This window comes from Pipra filicauda, unplaced genomic scaffold (assembly GCF_003945595.2).
Source record: "Pipra filicauda isolate LSUMZ 115617 unplaced genomic scaffold, ASM394559v2 scaffold71_size5581439_pilon, whole genome shotgun sequence".
NCBI classification, from domain to species: Eukaryota; Metazoa; Chordata; class Aves; order Passeriformes; family Pipridae; genus Pipra; species Pipra filicauda.
Window position 1 is genome coordinate 2868419 of NW_024104887.1, and position 17428 is coordinate 2885846.

Sequence of the window (17428 nt, forward strand, 5' to 3'; positions counted from 1 at the left end):
TTTTGAGTCCTAACACCTCCAACTCCGATGTATTTATCCTTGCAAAAAGTCCTCTGAGGGAAGGCAGTTCTGTTAATCACCACTGTACAGATTGGGAGTTGCTGGATAAAAGGCTAAATTAATTTCTTGGGACATTTGTGGCTGTGCTGGTCTGCCAGGCACCAAATTAGCATCAGGCCCATGTTGGTCTCTGGGCCATTATGGCCACTGATTGTAATCACAGCAAGGGGAACTGACTCCTCCTAACACTTAATGCAGCACAAGAAAATCAATGGCAGAGGGGAACAGACTGAACTTGCAGCAGGAGCTGATTAAAATAAAACTATTTATTCACAAACAAAACACAGCTACTCTTTGAGTTCTCTGCCTTAACTCTTCATTAACCACGTTCTCAGCAGCAGGTTGCTCTACACCTTCCTTTTTACAGGCATACAAGCACAAATGCCTAAGACTGGCCCCAACCATTCACACAGTTGGAATTGCTGCCACATTTCAGCCTGGGGGTGGGGAAATCTGTGAGCCTGAAACCAGAACAAACTCACCCTAAACTTCCCAAGCAACCCTATGGCCAGAAAAGCAACTTTAGACTACAATGTATAAAGGAAAATAATCAGGGAGATTATGTTTCCCTATTTACCAGTGTTACCTCTCTAAGAACAGTTCACCAAAAATGGTGACAAGCTGGTTCAAATATGGATTGAAAAAAAAATTGACTACTCCAGACTTTAGGACAGTTTGCTTGGCATCCAGGAGAGCCTGGGACTGCTCAGGCCTGACTTTGTTGTCTCTGAGCCTCTTCATGGGAGAAACAGAGAGAACAGGACAGGTCTTCCACTCCACATCCCACAATTAGGACAGGGTCAAACACCCTTGGATAAAGCTGATCTGATTTTTTTAATCCAATGGCAAACAAAACAAGACACATTCTCTGTGACTGGACAAGGAAAGGTGTATCAGCCATGGCTGGCAGGGAAAGCACAGCAGGACCCTCTTTTACTGATGATGAGAAGGAACTTTTCTAACAAAGGATGTGGCAGAGCTTTTACTGCTAGACAGTTTTCACATTAAGACTTTCCCCTCCTAAATATACATGAGAGTGTGTGTATTCCAACTGAGAGCAGCATCCATCCAGGAGAGCCACACCAGATCCTCAGACTGGGAGAACCAGTGACCCCAGAGCCTCTGGCCCTGCCTGTGCTGTGCATGACCCAGCTCAGCACTGGAGGGATCTGTGCTCTGCAGCCTCTCCACAGATCACCAGTGCCTGGGGACGAGGTCTTTGGACCTCCACACTGACAACTGGCTGCCCTGAGCACCCCTCCAGCACACACAGCCTTTGTGCAGCTCCCAGAGGCCACAGCTGTCAGAGCAGCCTGTGGGAAAGGGCTGTCCAGGATGGAAAACTTCTGCCATCCAGATTTTGGCCTGAGACTGGCCACATACCAAGGCAGTCCAGAGCTGCCCTGCTGATCATGGGCTACTGTGGGAGAAGGGAAAGGCTGAGTCAGAGGGCCCAGGATGGGCCTCTGGCAAATCTGTGGGAGTGCACCAAGGAAAACCTGATTTATGTGTAACTGGACAGAGTTAATGTTCAGCCAGCACCGTTCTGTGACAGCTAAACTTTAGACTTAGTTCAGAAAACACACTGGCTGAGAGCTCAGCAGAGCACAGAAGGATCCTGGCACCTTCAACCTCAGAAACATCTTCAGAAATGGATGGGACCTGGGTCTACCTGGTGACAGGAGGATGTGGGTTTATCGGGGAGAAGATCGTAGAGCTCCTGTCTGAACAAGACTACATCAAAGAAGTCAGAGTTTTTGATTCAGTAGCAAAAGGAGAAGTAGAATATCTCACCACAGGTAAGAAAAGAGCATCAGCATCTATTTGGTGGCCAGAACCCTCCCTTTCATGGCAGATGGAATAATGTTGGAGATGCCACAGTTACAGGCACGGGGTTAAACAGACTGGATAAAGAACAACTTCCAGCTCTGAAAGGTTTTTCAGCACAGGACTAAATGAAAGAAAAAAAAAGATCCATAGCCTGTACCCTCCAGAGATGTCACAGGAGGATCTAAGTCCCCACACAGGGATCAGTTGTAAGGAGCAATGTGCACACTGAGTACATGACAGGGGAACTTGGCTGCCCAGTTGCTTCTGCTCAACCAGTCTGACTGACAGCAAAGGGACACAAAAACATCCTCCTGAACTGCTCCAACCAGTCACCAATTCTGAAAGATAAAAATCCTGACAATAATAGAAGAGAAACTCAGCATCTGCTGCAGGTATTGTGAAATAAGTTATGGAAATAATTGGGAGAAACCTACAGCAGCCTTCCTGTGCATATGAAGGAAGAGGTGAGTCTCAGTAAACACTCTCAGAGATACTAAATTAATCCATTTGATCATATTCTGAGAGCTGCCTTTGTCCGGGGTTGAGTACAGCGAGATACATTGGGGGAAAACAACCTGTTTTACTGGATTCAGGAACACCCAAGCAAAACAAGCCAAGGCAGCTCAGGTAATGGTGGGCTGGGTCCCCTCTGTCTGACTGCCCAGACCTTCAGCCTGCTTTGAGAGAGGCAAAAGTGATAAGGGAGGTCCCATCTGTGGGGAGATATCGATAGAAGAGACACTTAGAGCAAGTTAAGACTCCCAGGGAAATATGACTATCAGAAACCTTCCCTGGCAGATGAACTCAGCAGACTGGCTTCCCCAGGTTTCAGGGAGCCAATTGCCTTAAAAGCACCCATAATTGAAGAAAAAGCTGTTTAAACCATAGGGAGGTGCCATCATCCAGGCTCCAGGAGTGGTCTGTGGCCTGACACCGCAGCAAACAAGGCAGGAGCAGCCTGAGGGGCCATCCCAACCCCATCCCTCTGCCCCAAGGCAGACCAGCTCTGCCACAGCCTTCCCTGCAGATGTTTGTCTGTCCTGTCCCCAGGCCACCTCAGGCAGCCCATTTATCTCTGCAGCACCAGGCCACTGCTGTGGTACAGCCTGGAGTCCTTCATTTCTCATCCACCCTTAAAACAGGTGTTACACCATTACTGTAATTTTTTTAAAAACAATCTTCATCACCTAAAAACCCCCTCCTTCCACTCCATACTGGTTTCTCCTTTTGGCTAAATGAGCATTCCCTCCTTCCTCCTCCACTCCATCAGTACCTCAGGCACTGGTGTTGCTCCTTTCTGGAAGAGGGGCATTGAGGTTTGGGCAGAGAGACCAGCTGTGGCCTTCCCACTGCTGTGTAAAGCTGATGGATTTGTGCCTTCCATCCTGGAATACCTCCTCCTGTTTCCCCTGTCACTACAGTGATGCCTTTTTCCCACTCACAAGGACCCTGCCAACAGGCAACAGCTCCTGAGCTGCCCTAGCCCAATTTAACCCTTTCATGAAGACCTGCTGCCTCTTCCCTGCTCAGCCCAAAAACTTCTCTTTGTTCCTATCAAATTTCCCCTTTCTTTTCCAGCCTCTCTGAGTTACAAGCAGCTCATTCTCTAATCCTCCAGTCCCTCCCTGTCTGATGTTATCTACTGATTTAATGAACAAATCTGCCAGATTCTTGATGAAAACAATAAAAAAAAAAGACTCAAATACAGCAATAAGCCCCGGAGAGCCCCAGGGCAGGCACCTACCACAGCTGGCAATTCCCTGGGAACTGTAATTCCCCGGCTTTGTGCTCTCCCTAATGGGGCTCATTTAGCCCTGTGTTTTCCTGACCCGCTCACGAGAACGACACAGAGTTTCTAAAGCCCTCCTAAAATCAAGAGAGATGGCATCAACCTGTTCCACAATATCCCTGCAGCCTGTTACTTTGCCATGAGAACAAAGGAGGTTTATCTGACTTGATTTGTTCTTGACAAATCCTTGTCAGCTGCTGCTGTTCTCCTTATTACCCCACAGGTGCTCACACACATGTCATCTTAGTGTGTGCTCCTGGATTTCCTGGGGTTGAAATCAAAATATTCTGGAATTTCCTGGCTCTTCTTCAGCTCCTTTCTAAGCACAGGTGTTCCATTTGCTCTACTGCAGTTTTCCAGTGCCTTCAAAAGTTCTCCAAAGTAGCTGATAATGCAACAGGGCTGCAGTTACACCCATCTCCTCTTTATAGCTCTTATCAATCAGAAAATTTCTCATGGTTGCCTTGCACAGCTGCCTTAAGACAGATGATGTAAAAAAGACTATTTAACACTTCAACCTGATGGGTTCCAGGCTTTCCCAAACCACAGAGCAGCAGAAAAATCCCCCCAAGAGTCTGCTGACACCCTGGTCCTCTGGGCAATTGTTTTACCCCTGCTACATGGACAACTCCTTTCTTTTCCCCCTCTATTCTCACTGAAGCAACTCTGTGCTTTAATACTGAATTATTTTTGGTATTATCATTCAATATTAATTAAGAATATTGAGTGTGAGTGAGTCCACCAAATCTTGGCTATGGTAATTATGAAAGTGGTAATTATGAAATTAACTTTTGTAGAATTCCAGCCTCCTCCTCCATCCCATACTGCTCAGAAAACAGAGCTGCTGTGTTGGATTCTGTCCCTCCCTTTAGTTCATGAGGAATAACCCTGTTCTTTTCCCCCCTTTTCCTGGTAGTTCTTCACTGAGGGTTTCCATGTCATAACACTCCCACAGCTGCAGCCACAGACCCTTCCCTGAGCTGCTCATGTGTAGGATCCTTCAGAAATCCCTGCCCTGATCCCAGGATACATTGGGCTCTCCAGACAGCCACCAGTCCAGGGCAGAGGAGACTTCTTCCCAAAGCAATCCTGTGAGTGCATTATTGCCAATCCCCAAGGAGTACAGCCTCCTAACCCCAGCTCCTTGCTGGCCTGTTCCCAACTACACGAAAGGAAAAAGGGAAAAATCCTACTCAAACATTGCAACACTGTCTCAAAGCAAGAAAATTAGTAGTAGATGCCAAGAGTAGCTATGTATGGAAAGCTATGTCGAGGAAGAAGGAGGGGGAGAAAGGAGATAGGGGGAAAATTCCTTCTGAGTGGCTCAAAGAGAGGAATTTCCTATGAAACTTTTAATACCTGTTACGTTATTTTCCCCTCCCATCTATGGTGTTTGCAATTTAAATAAAGCTCTGTGCAATGTCCCTTGAACTCCCCTGGTGTTATTCCCAGCAACCCCTAAAAATCCTCTGTCAGAAGGAAAGTGTACAGCAAGAAAAAAAGTGTCCAGCTTCCCAAATCCCCGGGGACTGGAGCAGCCCTGTGACCAGCTGCAGCTCTGGGCCGAGCGTCTCCTGCTCTCAGCACCATCCTTGGATGCAGACAGGGGATTTGCAATGACAGACACAGCTCTTCTGGCCCACTGTTCATGCAGAGTGCTGTGCTGAATCAAACCAGATGCACATCTGGCTTCTTGGGGCTCGGAAACGGGGATGAATTTCCCCCTGGCGTGACATGTTCCATCGGTACAGTCACGGCCTCGCCCTGCAGACAGCAAAGCTTTGCACGCAGGATCCTGGCTCTGCAGGAAGGTGAGGATGTTGGTTTGTACTTTTTTTATCCCCCCCTTGCATCTCTGGTCCTGTTCTTTTCCCCCAGCCACCACTCGTGTGACAGCGGTGAAAGGAGACGTGCGGGACTACGAGGGGCTCCTGGCTGCCATGCAGGGGGTGCACGTGGTGATCCACACGGCTGCCCTCGTGGACTACAGAGGCACAGTGCCCTTCTGGGAGATGAGAGCCGTCAATGTGGGGGGTAAGCTCTGGAAAACGAGGAATTAAACCCAGCCTTAGCTTCCTCACACACCCTGGTGCAGTCACACGAGAGGCTGCGAGGAACACCCGCTCAGGCTTTGCGCTCCCTCGCTTCAGATCCTGAGGAATAACCCTGTCCTCTTCTCACTTTGGCCTGGTAGTTCTTCACTGAGGGTTTCCATGTCATAACACTCCCACAGCTGCAGCCACACACCCCTCCCTGAGCTGCTCATGTGGAGGATCCCTCAGAAATCCCTCCCCTGTCCTGAATTCCACGCACACCACTCTGCTGCGAGATGGGAAAGGTGCCCAGGACCTTTTTTTTTCCAGTGGGGAAGTTTCTGCCCTTGCCCCTCTGTCCTTGCTCGGGGCAGGTCATGCTGCTCCTCATCCCAAAACATCAGCTCTGGGCTCAGTTATCATACAGCTGTTCTGGTCCAGGGTATAACTTTCCCTAATAAGGGACCCAGAACATGCCCACAGTGGTAAGAAACTGTTTAGTGTGTGACAAGGACAACAACTAAAAGTTAACCCCTGTTCTAGGCATCTTCCCAGGGATACAAAAAAGCCCTGTATACACCTGCACAAGGCTGTACACATTGAACTGCACCCACTAGAAGGGAGTGATGTTATTTTAATCACAGTCAGAGTTCCCAAATGTCATGTACCTACAAACCACGTGCCACTGAGAGCTCCACACCTCGTCCTTCCGACCACCAAGAGCCGGGTTTGTGTTCAGTGCAAGATCTGCTTAAAGAAAATTTGTTCATAAATCCAGGAAATAAGCACAGGCTGTAAAAATAATGAAATCCCTATTACAGCAGCAATTCCAGTGGCACCTCAGGCTGTTAGCTACTAAAATGGTCATTAACCAAAGGGAAAGGATTTAATTTTTTTTTTATATGTATGTCTCAAACCCGGTTACTGCTTAGGGCTTCTACTATTTGCTGATACATTTGAGGGTAACATTTAAATTCTTTTTGTTGTTTTCAAACCCAGATGCCTTTAAGAGCCTGTGTTGTGCTCTTTGTGCACTGAGAATATTCAGAGCCTGAGGCTTCCCACTGCCTTGTAATGGCTTTGTGAGACCTTCCTCTTCACTGTGCTTGCTGTGAGCAAGGTACTTCAGCACAGGCAGGTTTTTAGAGAACACTGGGCACTCCCCTCTTCAGCAAACCAAACCTCTTGCAGATGTTTGTGACATTCCCAGAAAACCACACAGGCACAGATTTTCCAGCGTGACCGAGTGTCCCTCAGGGGCACAGTTTGGGATGGCTTTACAGGAGCCTGTCCTGCATTTCTGCCTCCCCTTGGAGGAGGCACTTCTTCTCCCTTCACGTAAACCTCCCTAAATCTCCTCCACATAGACCTGCTGCCCTCACCAGGACTTCTCCAAATCCCAAAGGGAGAGAGTAGTCTAAACTTTTCTGTCAAAATCATAGCAGATGAAAGAACAAAAAATAGTATTTGATACCTGCTGCAGACTTCATGGAAAAAAATAGGGTCAGAACAGGTCAAGTATATAATCCTCTAGCTGGCTCCTCTGTGCAGCTCAGGCCGCAGAATTTCATCCAATTATTGCCTTAAGCCCAACAATTTGTGGCTAAATTGGACCAATCCTTTTCAAAAGACTTGTTGCCTCCAATTAAGGGTGCAAGTTAATGGGCTATCTATCATGTCTTTCAGCAAGCCATAACAATGCTGAGGAGTGGTGGTGGTGTGGCTGTGGTTAATTCCCATTTCTGGCAAAAATTTACATCTTCTGCTTTGATTCTCTCCTCTGTTTCAACCACTGGCTGCCGAATCCTGTTACAGTCTTGTTGACTAGATTGAAGAATTCTCTTCTGCAAGAATTATTTTTTCCATCTAGTCACTTAAAGGCTTTTTAATCTGCTTTTTGTTAAGATGAATGGGTTTTAACTCAGCTGTTTCCAGTGGTTTCTCAGCAGGGGTTCTCAGTTAACTTTACATATTGTGATAGGCTCATGGAGAAGCAGACTGATCCTTTTCCACCAGGACTTCACACTGATTCATGCCCTCTGAAATTATCCTAAACTCAGGATTTCCCTGGTAATTTCAGATTATGCCTTTAACAACAAAGAGAACAGGAATCACAAGCCCTCCCACACAAGATCTGCAGGGAGGCTCAGGGGCAGAGTTTGATTAGCCAAGTATAAATACTATGGAGGTTTCTGGAAACCAACCCTACGAGCTGCTTCCTTTAAGATCTGCCCTATCAGATTTGAAGGCCCTCAGAATGCAGCTGTGGTTATGCTGTTGTCACTGAGATTCTCACAGATCAGCTTGAATCAAAATCACAATGAATGCAAAAACCACCCCTGGAAGAGTCATAAATATCTGAACCCACAGAACACCCCAAACCAACCAAACTAAAGCCACACACACCAACCCACAGGTTCAGCCAGACCAACTTTCCTTAAACCAAACCATGCTTTGGATTCATCTGTTTTTCCTGTGGACTTGTGGGCTGCCCCTACGATCTTATTTAAAATTCTGCAGCTCTCAAGGGCCTGCTGCAATGGTTTCACCCTATAGCACCCTACAGGGCTTCTATAGAGCCACACATGCAACTGAAACACTGAGCCTTTTGCCAGAAGGCTGCAATTCACCCAGCAGTCTGTCCACAAATCAAAAAAAGGATGGAAAACAAAGAGTTCTGCTCTGCCAAGCTGTCAGCTCCCTTTTTGTTAGCAACTAGAAAGTGCAAGTTAAGTCAGGGGCCAATGGCCATAGAGGTTAAGCCACATTAAAGCTACAGATGGAACTGCTACTCCTATAAACCATCCATTCCCATGCAAACACACCCAAGGAACTGCAGCCCTGACCTGTGGCTTTGCATCTTTCCAGCCACAATAAAGCTGGATGTGCTCCAAGTGTCAGCATCCCAAGCCCGGAAATCTCTTTTGAGTGGCACCAGAGAAACCAAGCCAAGGTGGTTAACATTTGTCCTTCCTGAACAAGAGGAATCAAAGCAAGGTGTTTGATGCCTGTCCTTCCCAACCTGCCCCACAGGTACTGAAAATGTGTTGAGGGCCTGCCGTGCCCTGGACGTTCCATACCTTGTCCACACGAGCTCCGTTGCCGCGGTGGGACCCAACACCTCGTGTGAGCCCATGTTCAGGTGAGGAAGAGCAAATCTTCTCCATCCTTCTGGATTTCCAGTTAAACAGCAATGAAACTGCAACCAGATGGAGAATTTAGCTGTGGCTACAAAGGAGATACGTGTTGCCCTTCCTGTCTATTCCTCTTCTCTTCCTTGAAAATCCTTCCTTGCTGCTCTTCCCTTTCAGGAACCACCTCTTCCCGACCTGAGCCTGGCCAGCTGTGATAGCAGTGACTGAAAGGGTTGGGTGGGAGCTGAATGGCCCAGCAGCACCTCCAGGCTGTCCCCACGTGCACAGCCCTGCTCCTCTCAGCCCTAAAATCAGCGTCAGAGAAGGTCTCAGATGTTTGAGGTTTGGGCCATGGTCAAGTTGCATCCTGCTGTCAGGTCACAGTTTTTGCTCTCCCCTTACAATCAGTCAACCCAAAGGGCAGGTGACCCTCTACTGCTGCCAACACACTCTCCCTCCTCTTCCCAGCTCCACAGGGAATTGCCATGAAGCCTGTACCCATCTCCTGCTGTCAGGTGTGGGCAAATCTCATGTAGCACTAACTCAGAAGAAAGTAATTTGGCCACACAGTCTCGGGGCACAGATGTATTGGTGTGAAGGTTCCCTGCAGCATTCAGGTGTATTTACACCCTTCTGTTACCTGGGTCTGACCTGTAAATTGTGTCCTTCTATCCCTCAAAATCCATTTTCCTGGCAACAAGCTCATGAGGGCTGATTCCTGGACTCCTGATGCCACTACTTTGGGTCACTATGCTCAACCCATCTCCTCTGTGTGTGGCTCCCATGAGACTGACCCACAGACCCAGAAGAAGCAGCAGAGCTTCAGAAAACCCTCTGTGGCAAAGGTGGGATTTGCAGCAACACAAAGACAGTGGTCAAAATTACAATTCTGAGGGTTTTTTTTTGCTTACAGATCTTTGATCTCCAGACCTGACTGTCACAATCAGCTGCCACTCCCACTCAGGGCTCAGCACTGGGACAGCTTTGGTATTCCTGGGTCAGCAGTACCTGCACTCTGATAACGGGGCTGCTATTTCTGAAGACCAGGAGCTGAGGTTTTAGGTCGAATTTGAGGTCAGGTGGAAATATCTGCAGTCTGATATGTGCTATTGGAAGGGCCCTTGCTGGTTCCAAGCATGGTTGTAGCCACACAGGCCATGCTCAAACCACGGAAACTTGTGTGCAAGGGGAACTGGCTCAAAGTCAGGGTCTTTTTTCTCTCCAGGCAGCCAGGCTGGGCACAGCTGGCTTAGTCGCTCCAGAAATTTGAGCCCAGCTAGAAAAGGCTGCTTAAGATATAACTTAAAATGACCTACAAGCCTAAATTTCACCCTCACAAGTAAGCTAAGGCATAACCCAGTTGTTTTGAAAAGTGTTTAAGTACCCAAATCTGTAGAATAAATGTCCAGCTTATGGGAAAAAAAAAATCATGAGAGCAACAAACCGCTTGGGACTACGAGCACCAGAGAGTCTGTGTCACTGCAAAGCTATGGAATTTGTTCATTAGCATATCCAGGTCATTTCTAAAAATGAATGTAGATACGGGCACGTCCTTGTCAGTATTTTAGTCCTGAGACTGAAGAGACAGATGTGAATAGATGTCTTGAAAAAATCGACCTCAGATCTCGCCTGAGAGCACAGTCCTTTGGCTTGTAATGGTGGCACCAGTGGGGGCAAGCAAAACCCAGCTGGGCTGAAGCTCGTGGAGTTACACCTGGACATCCTCTGCCCACCACATCCCAACCCTTCCCCACCACGAATGCAAATAAAAGCACACCTAGAGCCTCTGAGGCATCTGGCAGAACACACTCAGGTTCTGCCATTGAGCTGGGAGGAAGCTCAAGAGGGTGGCCTTCATTCTCCAGTGATTTTGATTCTAAACTAAGGGAATTACATAATGAGAGAAGGGTCAGCCCCCCAGTCAAAACTTACACCACGTGCCTCAATAGGGAGCCCAGGGATGGCTGGAGGGCAGTGAAATATGGCTCTGTTTTGCAGACTGAAAGCACCTTTCCCCTTCCTCTTCTCATCTCCCCCTTCCCCACCCAACCTGTTCCACCCTCTCCCTCACAGCCCGCGACCCCGCCTGCCTTTCTCCTTTTTTCTCTGTCCCCCTTCTCCACCATTCCTCCTGTAATTTATTTAACTCCCTTTTACGTTGACACAGACAAAGCCCGGTGAGTCTCTGGCCGGGGCGATGGGTGCGGGGATGACGCTCACACCTCAGCATCCGACAAGAATAGAAAATGCCTCTGTCAGCCCCGATCCCCCCGGGACAGCCACCGCTGAGATCCCTCCTGACAACGCTGCTCCGCTCTGATTAGCGTTCGGTTCTCTCTGATCGTTTTGAAAAGCAAGAGCATTGTGCTGAGCTCTTTGTTACTCCCGAGCTCGGGAGGGGAGGGGGAAGGCACACGAGTGGAGCGCTGCAGCCCCGGAACGCCGGGTTGGGTTCGCCCCCTTTGTGGAGCTGCTGCTTTTTAAAAGCTTTGCGAGGCAAGAAAAAAAAAATTGGACTGGGAAAGAAAAAAAAAAAAAAAGAGAAAGCAATTAAAACTAGAACTTCTAGATAACCCCTCCTATTTGTCTTGGGCCTCTCCCGGGCTTGCAACAAACCTTGCACAATCTATCTTTTGTCTCGCTTGTTTTTCGGTTTGTCTCTTGCTCATCACCTGTAAACACGGGGAAAGGGAGGAGGGTTTTGTGATAAAAGCCCAGGGTGTGCGAGGAGGCTGCATTTCTGATGCTCCTAATTTATTTCTGTTGCTGCAGCACAAGAAGCCCCTGATCTCAGCTGGGATACCCGGCACACAACACACTGGGCTGCTGAACAGGCAGGAGCAAGGCAGCAGCATTATCCACGTTTTACACATGGAAATCTGAGCAGAGAAAAGGGAAAGCAAGTAGCCCAAGGTCAGACAGGGAGCCTGAGACAGAGCTGGCCCTCCCGGGGCCCAGTGTTTGACAAAAACACCTCTGCTGCAGATCTGCTGTGTGAACTCGCCACAGGCCACTCAACCCTTCCAAGAGGTGCATCCAAGCCCCATCTGCCAAAGGAGCAGGATAATTCCCCACTGCCCTGCATGGGGTGCCCCATGCCTGGCAGAGTCCTGGGTTTGTCCAGAGTGGATTTCTCTTGGAGAGCAAAATATAGAGTAAATGAATTCAAAAACGGGAAGAAAGTCTCCTGCAGCACACAGAGGGAGAGAGAGCTGATCCATGCTAGTCACGGCAGCAGGGGGGCAAGTGCCCACACAGTATTCATGGATGGTCCTTCCCAGTGCTTCAAACAAGGTTTCTTCACTCCCCAGCCCCTCCAGAGCCCACTGGATTTGCTTAAGCAAATCCAAATTAGTGAAGAACTAGTCTGATCTAGAACCACTGGGACAAAACGCCTTCAGCCTGGGGAGGAATAGAGCTGCTCTCTTGTTTCTCCTTGGAATTATTTCAGGCCCTGTGAGGCCAGTTACACTTTAGTTCCCAAGGGTTTCCCCCTTGCAGCTGTGAGGTGGGAGGCTGGGGAGCACGTTGTCTTCCACAGCCACAACCCAGTGTCCCCAGCACGGCTGGAGCCCTGCTTGCCCTTAATTGTGGGTCATTGCTTTGCCTTCCCCTCAAACTTAATTTGTTAGGGGAGATGAAGGAACAATCCCAGCACAAACCTGCTGATTGCAAGTCTTCCAGATCACCAGCAGCCCAATCACATCCCCAGAAAATGCCTCCCAACTTTAATCAGCTCTGTGAGAAAATTAAGCAGTAGCTTCTCCTTTTAGTTTATGGCTCATGAGAGGCTTTTCTCTGCCTCTAATGAAAAAATGAAGCAGGATTGCTCTCATTTTTCCTGCCTTCCATCTTCTTATGCTCTTTTCACCTTGTTCAGCTCCTGTGAGTGGCTGAACAATGTAACTCCACTGCCTTCTAATTTGCCCACTGGGATATTATTTGCTTCCATCGCACTCTTGGACAAAACCAAACCCAGCTCTCAGAAATCAAACCAGTGCCCTCATGCCAACCTGGATGTGAACACCACAGACCACCTGGTGTTTCTTGGGGCCTTATTTCTCCCAGACTGCAGCAGGGACCTCAGATTCCCATAGCTGCCAGCCAGCAGCAGTCCCCAGGCAGCAGGGACTGCAGAGGAAATCCCGCTGGGACAGATGTCTCCAAACCCTGTGGTCACTCACCATCTCTCCCAATGTGTTCCAGAGGAAATGAGGACACTGAGTACAGCGGGGAAGTGGAGCTGCCCTATGGGAAGACAAAAGCCATGGCAGAAAAACTAGTACTTGAAGCCAACGGAAAAAAGGTACCAAATGCAACGGCAGCACCCCTGGAATTACAGCACAGGATGGGGAAAGAAGGAAGTTGGTTAAAAAGACCCCACAGCTCCTGTCTAAGTGTGTATCCAACTGCTGCCTTGATTTGATGCATAAACCACAATGTCCTAAGCTTCCCAAAGCCCAGTATTCCCACACCAGCAGGAAGCTGCCAAACTCTGGCAGGATCAAAGGGTGCTTCCCTTTGAGCCTGTGCTTCAGCTCCAGCAGGACTGTGACTCTGGAAAGAGCTGTGCTAAATCAGGGTTGAAGAAACCAGGTTCACCTAGTTCATACTGCATAAAAGTATAATTTCCAGGCATGTCTGAGTGACTTCAGAACCAAAAATATTGGTGCACCCAGAGTCAGCCCCCTACCTAAGGCAGCTGGCCAGTCTTTGAGAGTGCCAGGGCAGTCAGCAGGCAGAGGAGTTCTTCTAGGGAATGAAGCAGAATGTAAAAATGAGACCTGTGTCCTAAATCACTGCCTAGAGCATCCCTTCCCCCGTTACAGTTTGAGGCCACTCAGCTTGTTGGTCTCCTCTGATACCCAATTTTAGTTGTTGCAAAAACTCATCACAACTGCAGAAGAGTTCATGCCACCAGCAGCCTCCATCCAGCACCTCTCAGGGAGCATGTGTGGGTGCAGGTGAGCTATGAAAAAAAACCAGAATCAAACTGGGCACCTCCTGGCATTTTTAGGCACCCAAACCGTGTCCCAAACATCCAGAGCACCTCCGCAAATGGCAGCTCCTCTAGGCCAATATTCCCAGGGTTTGGGTTTATCTGACAACCCCGCGGTAGAAGAATTTCACCTCTGAGTCCATCCCTCACTAACATCCCTCCCCCGTTTTCCAGCTGAGCCATGGTGGTAAGCTCACCACCTGCATCATCCGAGCCAACACCGTGTATGGGGAGAAGGCAGCGTTTCTCCAGGAGCTCTACCGGGGGGCCAAGGCCAGGAAGGGTGTCCTGAACTTCCTGGAGCCTGAGGACTCGGAGCGGAATCACACCTACGTGGGTGAGGGACTGAGCTCTTTGCCTGCTTTAGCCACAGGGGGTTTCACACATCACCTTAACCATAATCTTCCAAGACAGAGAGATGAATGTGGTCAATGAGCACAAATGTTCTTATAGCCACAAAACTGAAGAATTTTTCAGGCAGCTGCTCACTACGACTGTTTTCCTGGGAAGGATTTTCTTTTTTTTTTCTCTTGGTAAATGTTTTAGGGGGTATATGGGGGGGCAGAGAGAGAAATTCAGGTAATATTTTGAAAATGTTTTTGCTTTGAAAAGATACCTAATTTCTTCTTCATTAGAAGAAATCATCTTACCACTACTTGTCAAATTCCTTACAGAAAAGGCTGTGCTACATAAATGATTTTAGCAAGCACAAGAAACTACTCACAAAGCCTACAGGAGGAGTTTGTTGTGGTGCTGAATGCCTTTCAGGGGAGTACAACTCACCATTAAATCATGCAGGGGTTCAGTCATTTCTGTGCAGCACACTTAGATGTCTTTTCCCAAAAGTGCAGATAACAGTATTTTGAAAATGCTCTCAGAGAAGAATCAGGCCCAGATAAATCAAGTGACTTCTTCAAAGGCTCACAGCAGAGCCAGGCATAAAACCCTCGAGCACTGACTCTCATTCATCCTCCTCTCACTACAAAACACTGCCCTTTCCCTTCACATGAACCAGGATCACGAGGCACATTAATTGTCCAGCTCAAAGAGGAGACCAAAGGTTTAAAGGATCTTGGAGGCCTGGATTAACTCCTCAGTCTCTCTACAGTGCAGCTGAGCACACCACGAGTGCTTCCCTGCTTCCCAGCACTGAGGCTGGCAGATCCAATGTACTCATTCTACAGTAAACAGGGAAATTCAGCTCCTCCTGAATACCTGTTTCTCTCCCCCTCTTATTTCTCCAGGGAACGTTGCATGGATGCATGTCCTTGCAGCAAGGAACTTGCAGCTGAAACCAGGCTTACTGGCAGGACAAGTGTACTATTCCTATGATGACACTCCAACCAGGAAAGGTTTCCTGGTCAGGCACCAGCTGCTGTCCACTGCAGACCCCTCGGTGAGACTGGGCTCCCACATCCCCTACTGGAAGATGTGGTTAATGATACAACTGCACAAGATAATCAGGGTCATCTTGTTGCCCTTCTGGAAGCCACAGCCTTTCCTAAACCTGCCTTTGCTGAACACAATAGTCACCACCTTCTCCTACGAGACAGACAAAGCCTCCAGGCACTTCGGGTACAAACCCCTGTTCACCTGGAACGAGAGCAGGCACAGAACTGCCCAGTGGCTGAGAGCAGCTGTGGGGAACCTGGAACCCCCCCAGCTTCCCGGGAAGAAGAACTGAACCCCACTTTTGGGGTGAGGAGATCGCTCATCGCACCGGCAGGTTCCACCTGAGCTTCGCAGCACGTGCAGATCTCTGGCAGGGACTTTGCAAACACTAATCCTGGTGCTGAGACAGAGAAGGAGCAAAACTCTGAGGCTGCAAATACATACACCTGTCATGCCAAAATCTCAGCTATTTTGTGTTGTCCTGTGAAACACCGGGGTGCATTCGAAAGCTTCCTCTCTTGCAGCCACGTGGGCCTCAGTCACTGCCATGGTGCCACCACTGCATGGGGTCACTCCTGGGAACAGGACAGACAGGCTCAGGTGAGAAAGGGTGCTCAAAAACCACCTTTTTCATGAAATTAGTTAACCAGTTTTGTTCCACAGCCTAAGAAGCCATGGCCTCAGACAACTGGTGGGATGTCTGTACTGGCTCATACACTAAAGGGTATTCTTTTGTATAAAAAGCAGACTTTTTTGTATGAAAAGTGATACTTTTGGGGAAGATGAGGAAAACCCAGCAAGTTCTTGTTCTGCTTTAGGGTTTAATAAACAGAAAAAAAAAAAAATCAACCTCTTTTCCAGAACTACCTTTTGCAAGATGCTTCCTGTTATTTTTGACACGTAGAATATTACATCTGTTTAGAAATATTACCCCTCTAAAAAGAAACCTCCAACCTCTTGTGCTAACAATGTATAGGCTTAATTCCTAATTGCATGGCCGGAGAACTGATGTCTACAAGCTCAAAGGTGGGGCTCATATATTTTTAAGTCTGTCACAGCACTCCAGCAGCAAAGCAAAGCAGATTAAAGCCCACGTTCAGCTGCTGTGCTGGCAAACAGCAACTTCAAGTGAAGGCCTGAGGGGCTGCATTTATGATAAATAACGTTTGAACTTCAGGAGGGAGAGGTCACTTCAGCTCATTCCGTGGCACTGCAGCTACACAGTCCATCTGGGAGCAGCGTTTCACAGATGATATTTTCCTCACACAGATGGGGACAGGCACTTCCAGAAAATTCACAACAAAACTGTGGTTTCTATCAGTTTATCGGCTTCTCTATTTTTAAGACATACGGAGGGGCTGCTAAATCTACATTATGCACAGCTGAGATTTCAGTTTTCACTCGAGCTTGGAGGAATGGGGCATTTTTACAATGCTGGTTCAAATCTAAAATTAACTCTGTTGGTATCACACTTCTGTGTTCTTGAATACATACCCATCTCAAGTGTTCCTAGAGTAAAAGTGTGCACATGCACAAATCAAAGCTTATTTTAATTACGAGCACCCCAATAATCCTGGAAAAAGCAAGTTTCAGCATGGCGTCCTTGACAGAAATTATCAAAATTTGCTTCCTGTTAGTCCCTGTAATTACCCAGGAAGGAAAGTGGAGCAATCCAGCGTGAGCTGCCAAGTTGCATTTGCTGAAACTCACTCTCACATTCACTCTTTTTCAAAACGAGCTTGCAAATCAGAAATCAGTCGCTCTGGTAATTCATTACTAACTTTATATAACAAATAAATTCGGGCAAAACTGTTGCAGTCTGCTCACAGGGAATTTGAAAGGTTGAAGTGTGTAAGTGAGCAGCTCCCTACTGGTTTTTCCCCCCTACCATTTGTGATTGGGGGGGCGGGGGGGTTGTTTAAGGGAGTAATAAAATTTCTGGGTTTTCTATTTTCGCTAAAAGTCTCTTTGCAGTTTTTTTGCCATTATCCAAGGGGTAGCTGACAGCCCCTTAAGAATTTGATGAAGAAATCCGCCCTCAATCCCTCGCGCACATCGCCAGGGGCATCGCCCCGGTGTGTCGGCGTTGACCTCAACAGGTTTTTAACGCTCCTGAAACGATGGATTTATCCTGCCAAAAAAGAGCCACTGGGTGGAGCTGCGAGTCTGGGAACAGGTACCATCCTCGTGG

At 48.0% G+C, this 17428-nt stretch overlaps 1 protein-coding gene across 1 annotated transcript; it reads left to right on the top strand.

Moving 5' to 3' along the window:
• Positions 1-1669: 1669 nt before the first annotated feature.
• Positions 1670-17142, top strand: LOC113994890 (3 beta-hydroxysteroid dehydrogenase type 7-like). Its single transcript, XM_027734379.2, has 6 exons — positions 1670-1859; positions 5558-5713; positions 8746-8854; positions 13053-13152; positions 14020-14182; positions 15090-17142. The coding sequence occupies exons 1-6, from the start codon at positions 1712-1714 to the stop codon at positions 15527-15529; spliced, it is 1116 nt and encodes a 371-aa protein (XP_027590180.1). The 5' UTR covers positions 1670-1711; the 3' UTR covers positions 15530-17142.
• The last annotated feature ends 286 nt before the right edge of the window (positions 17143-17428 follow it).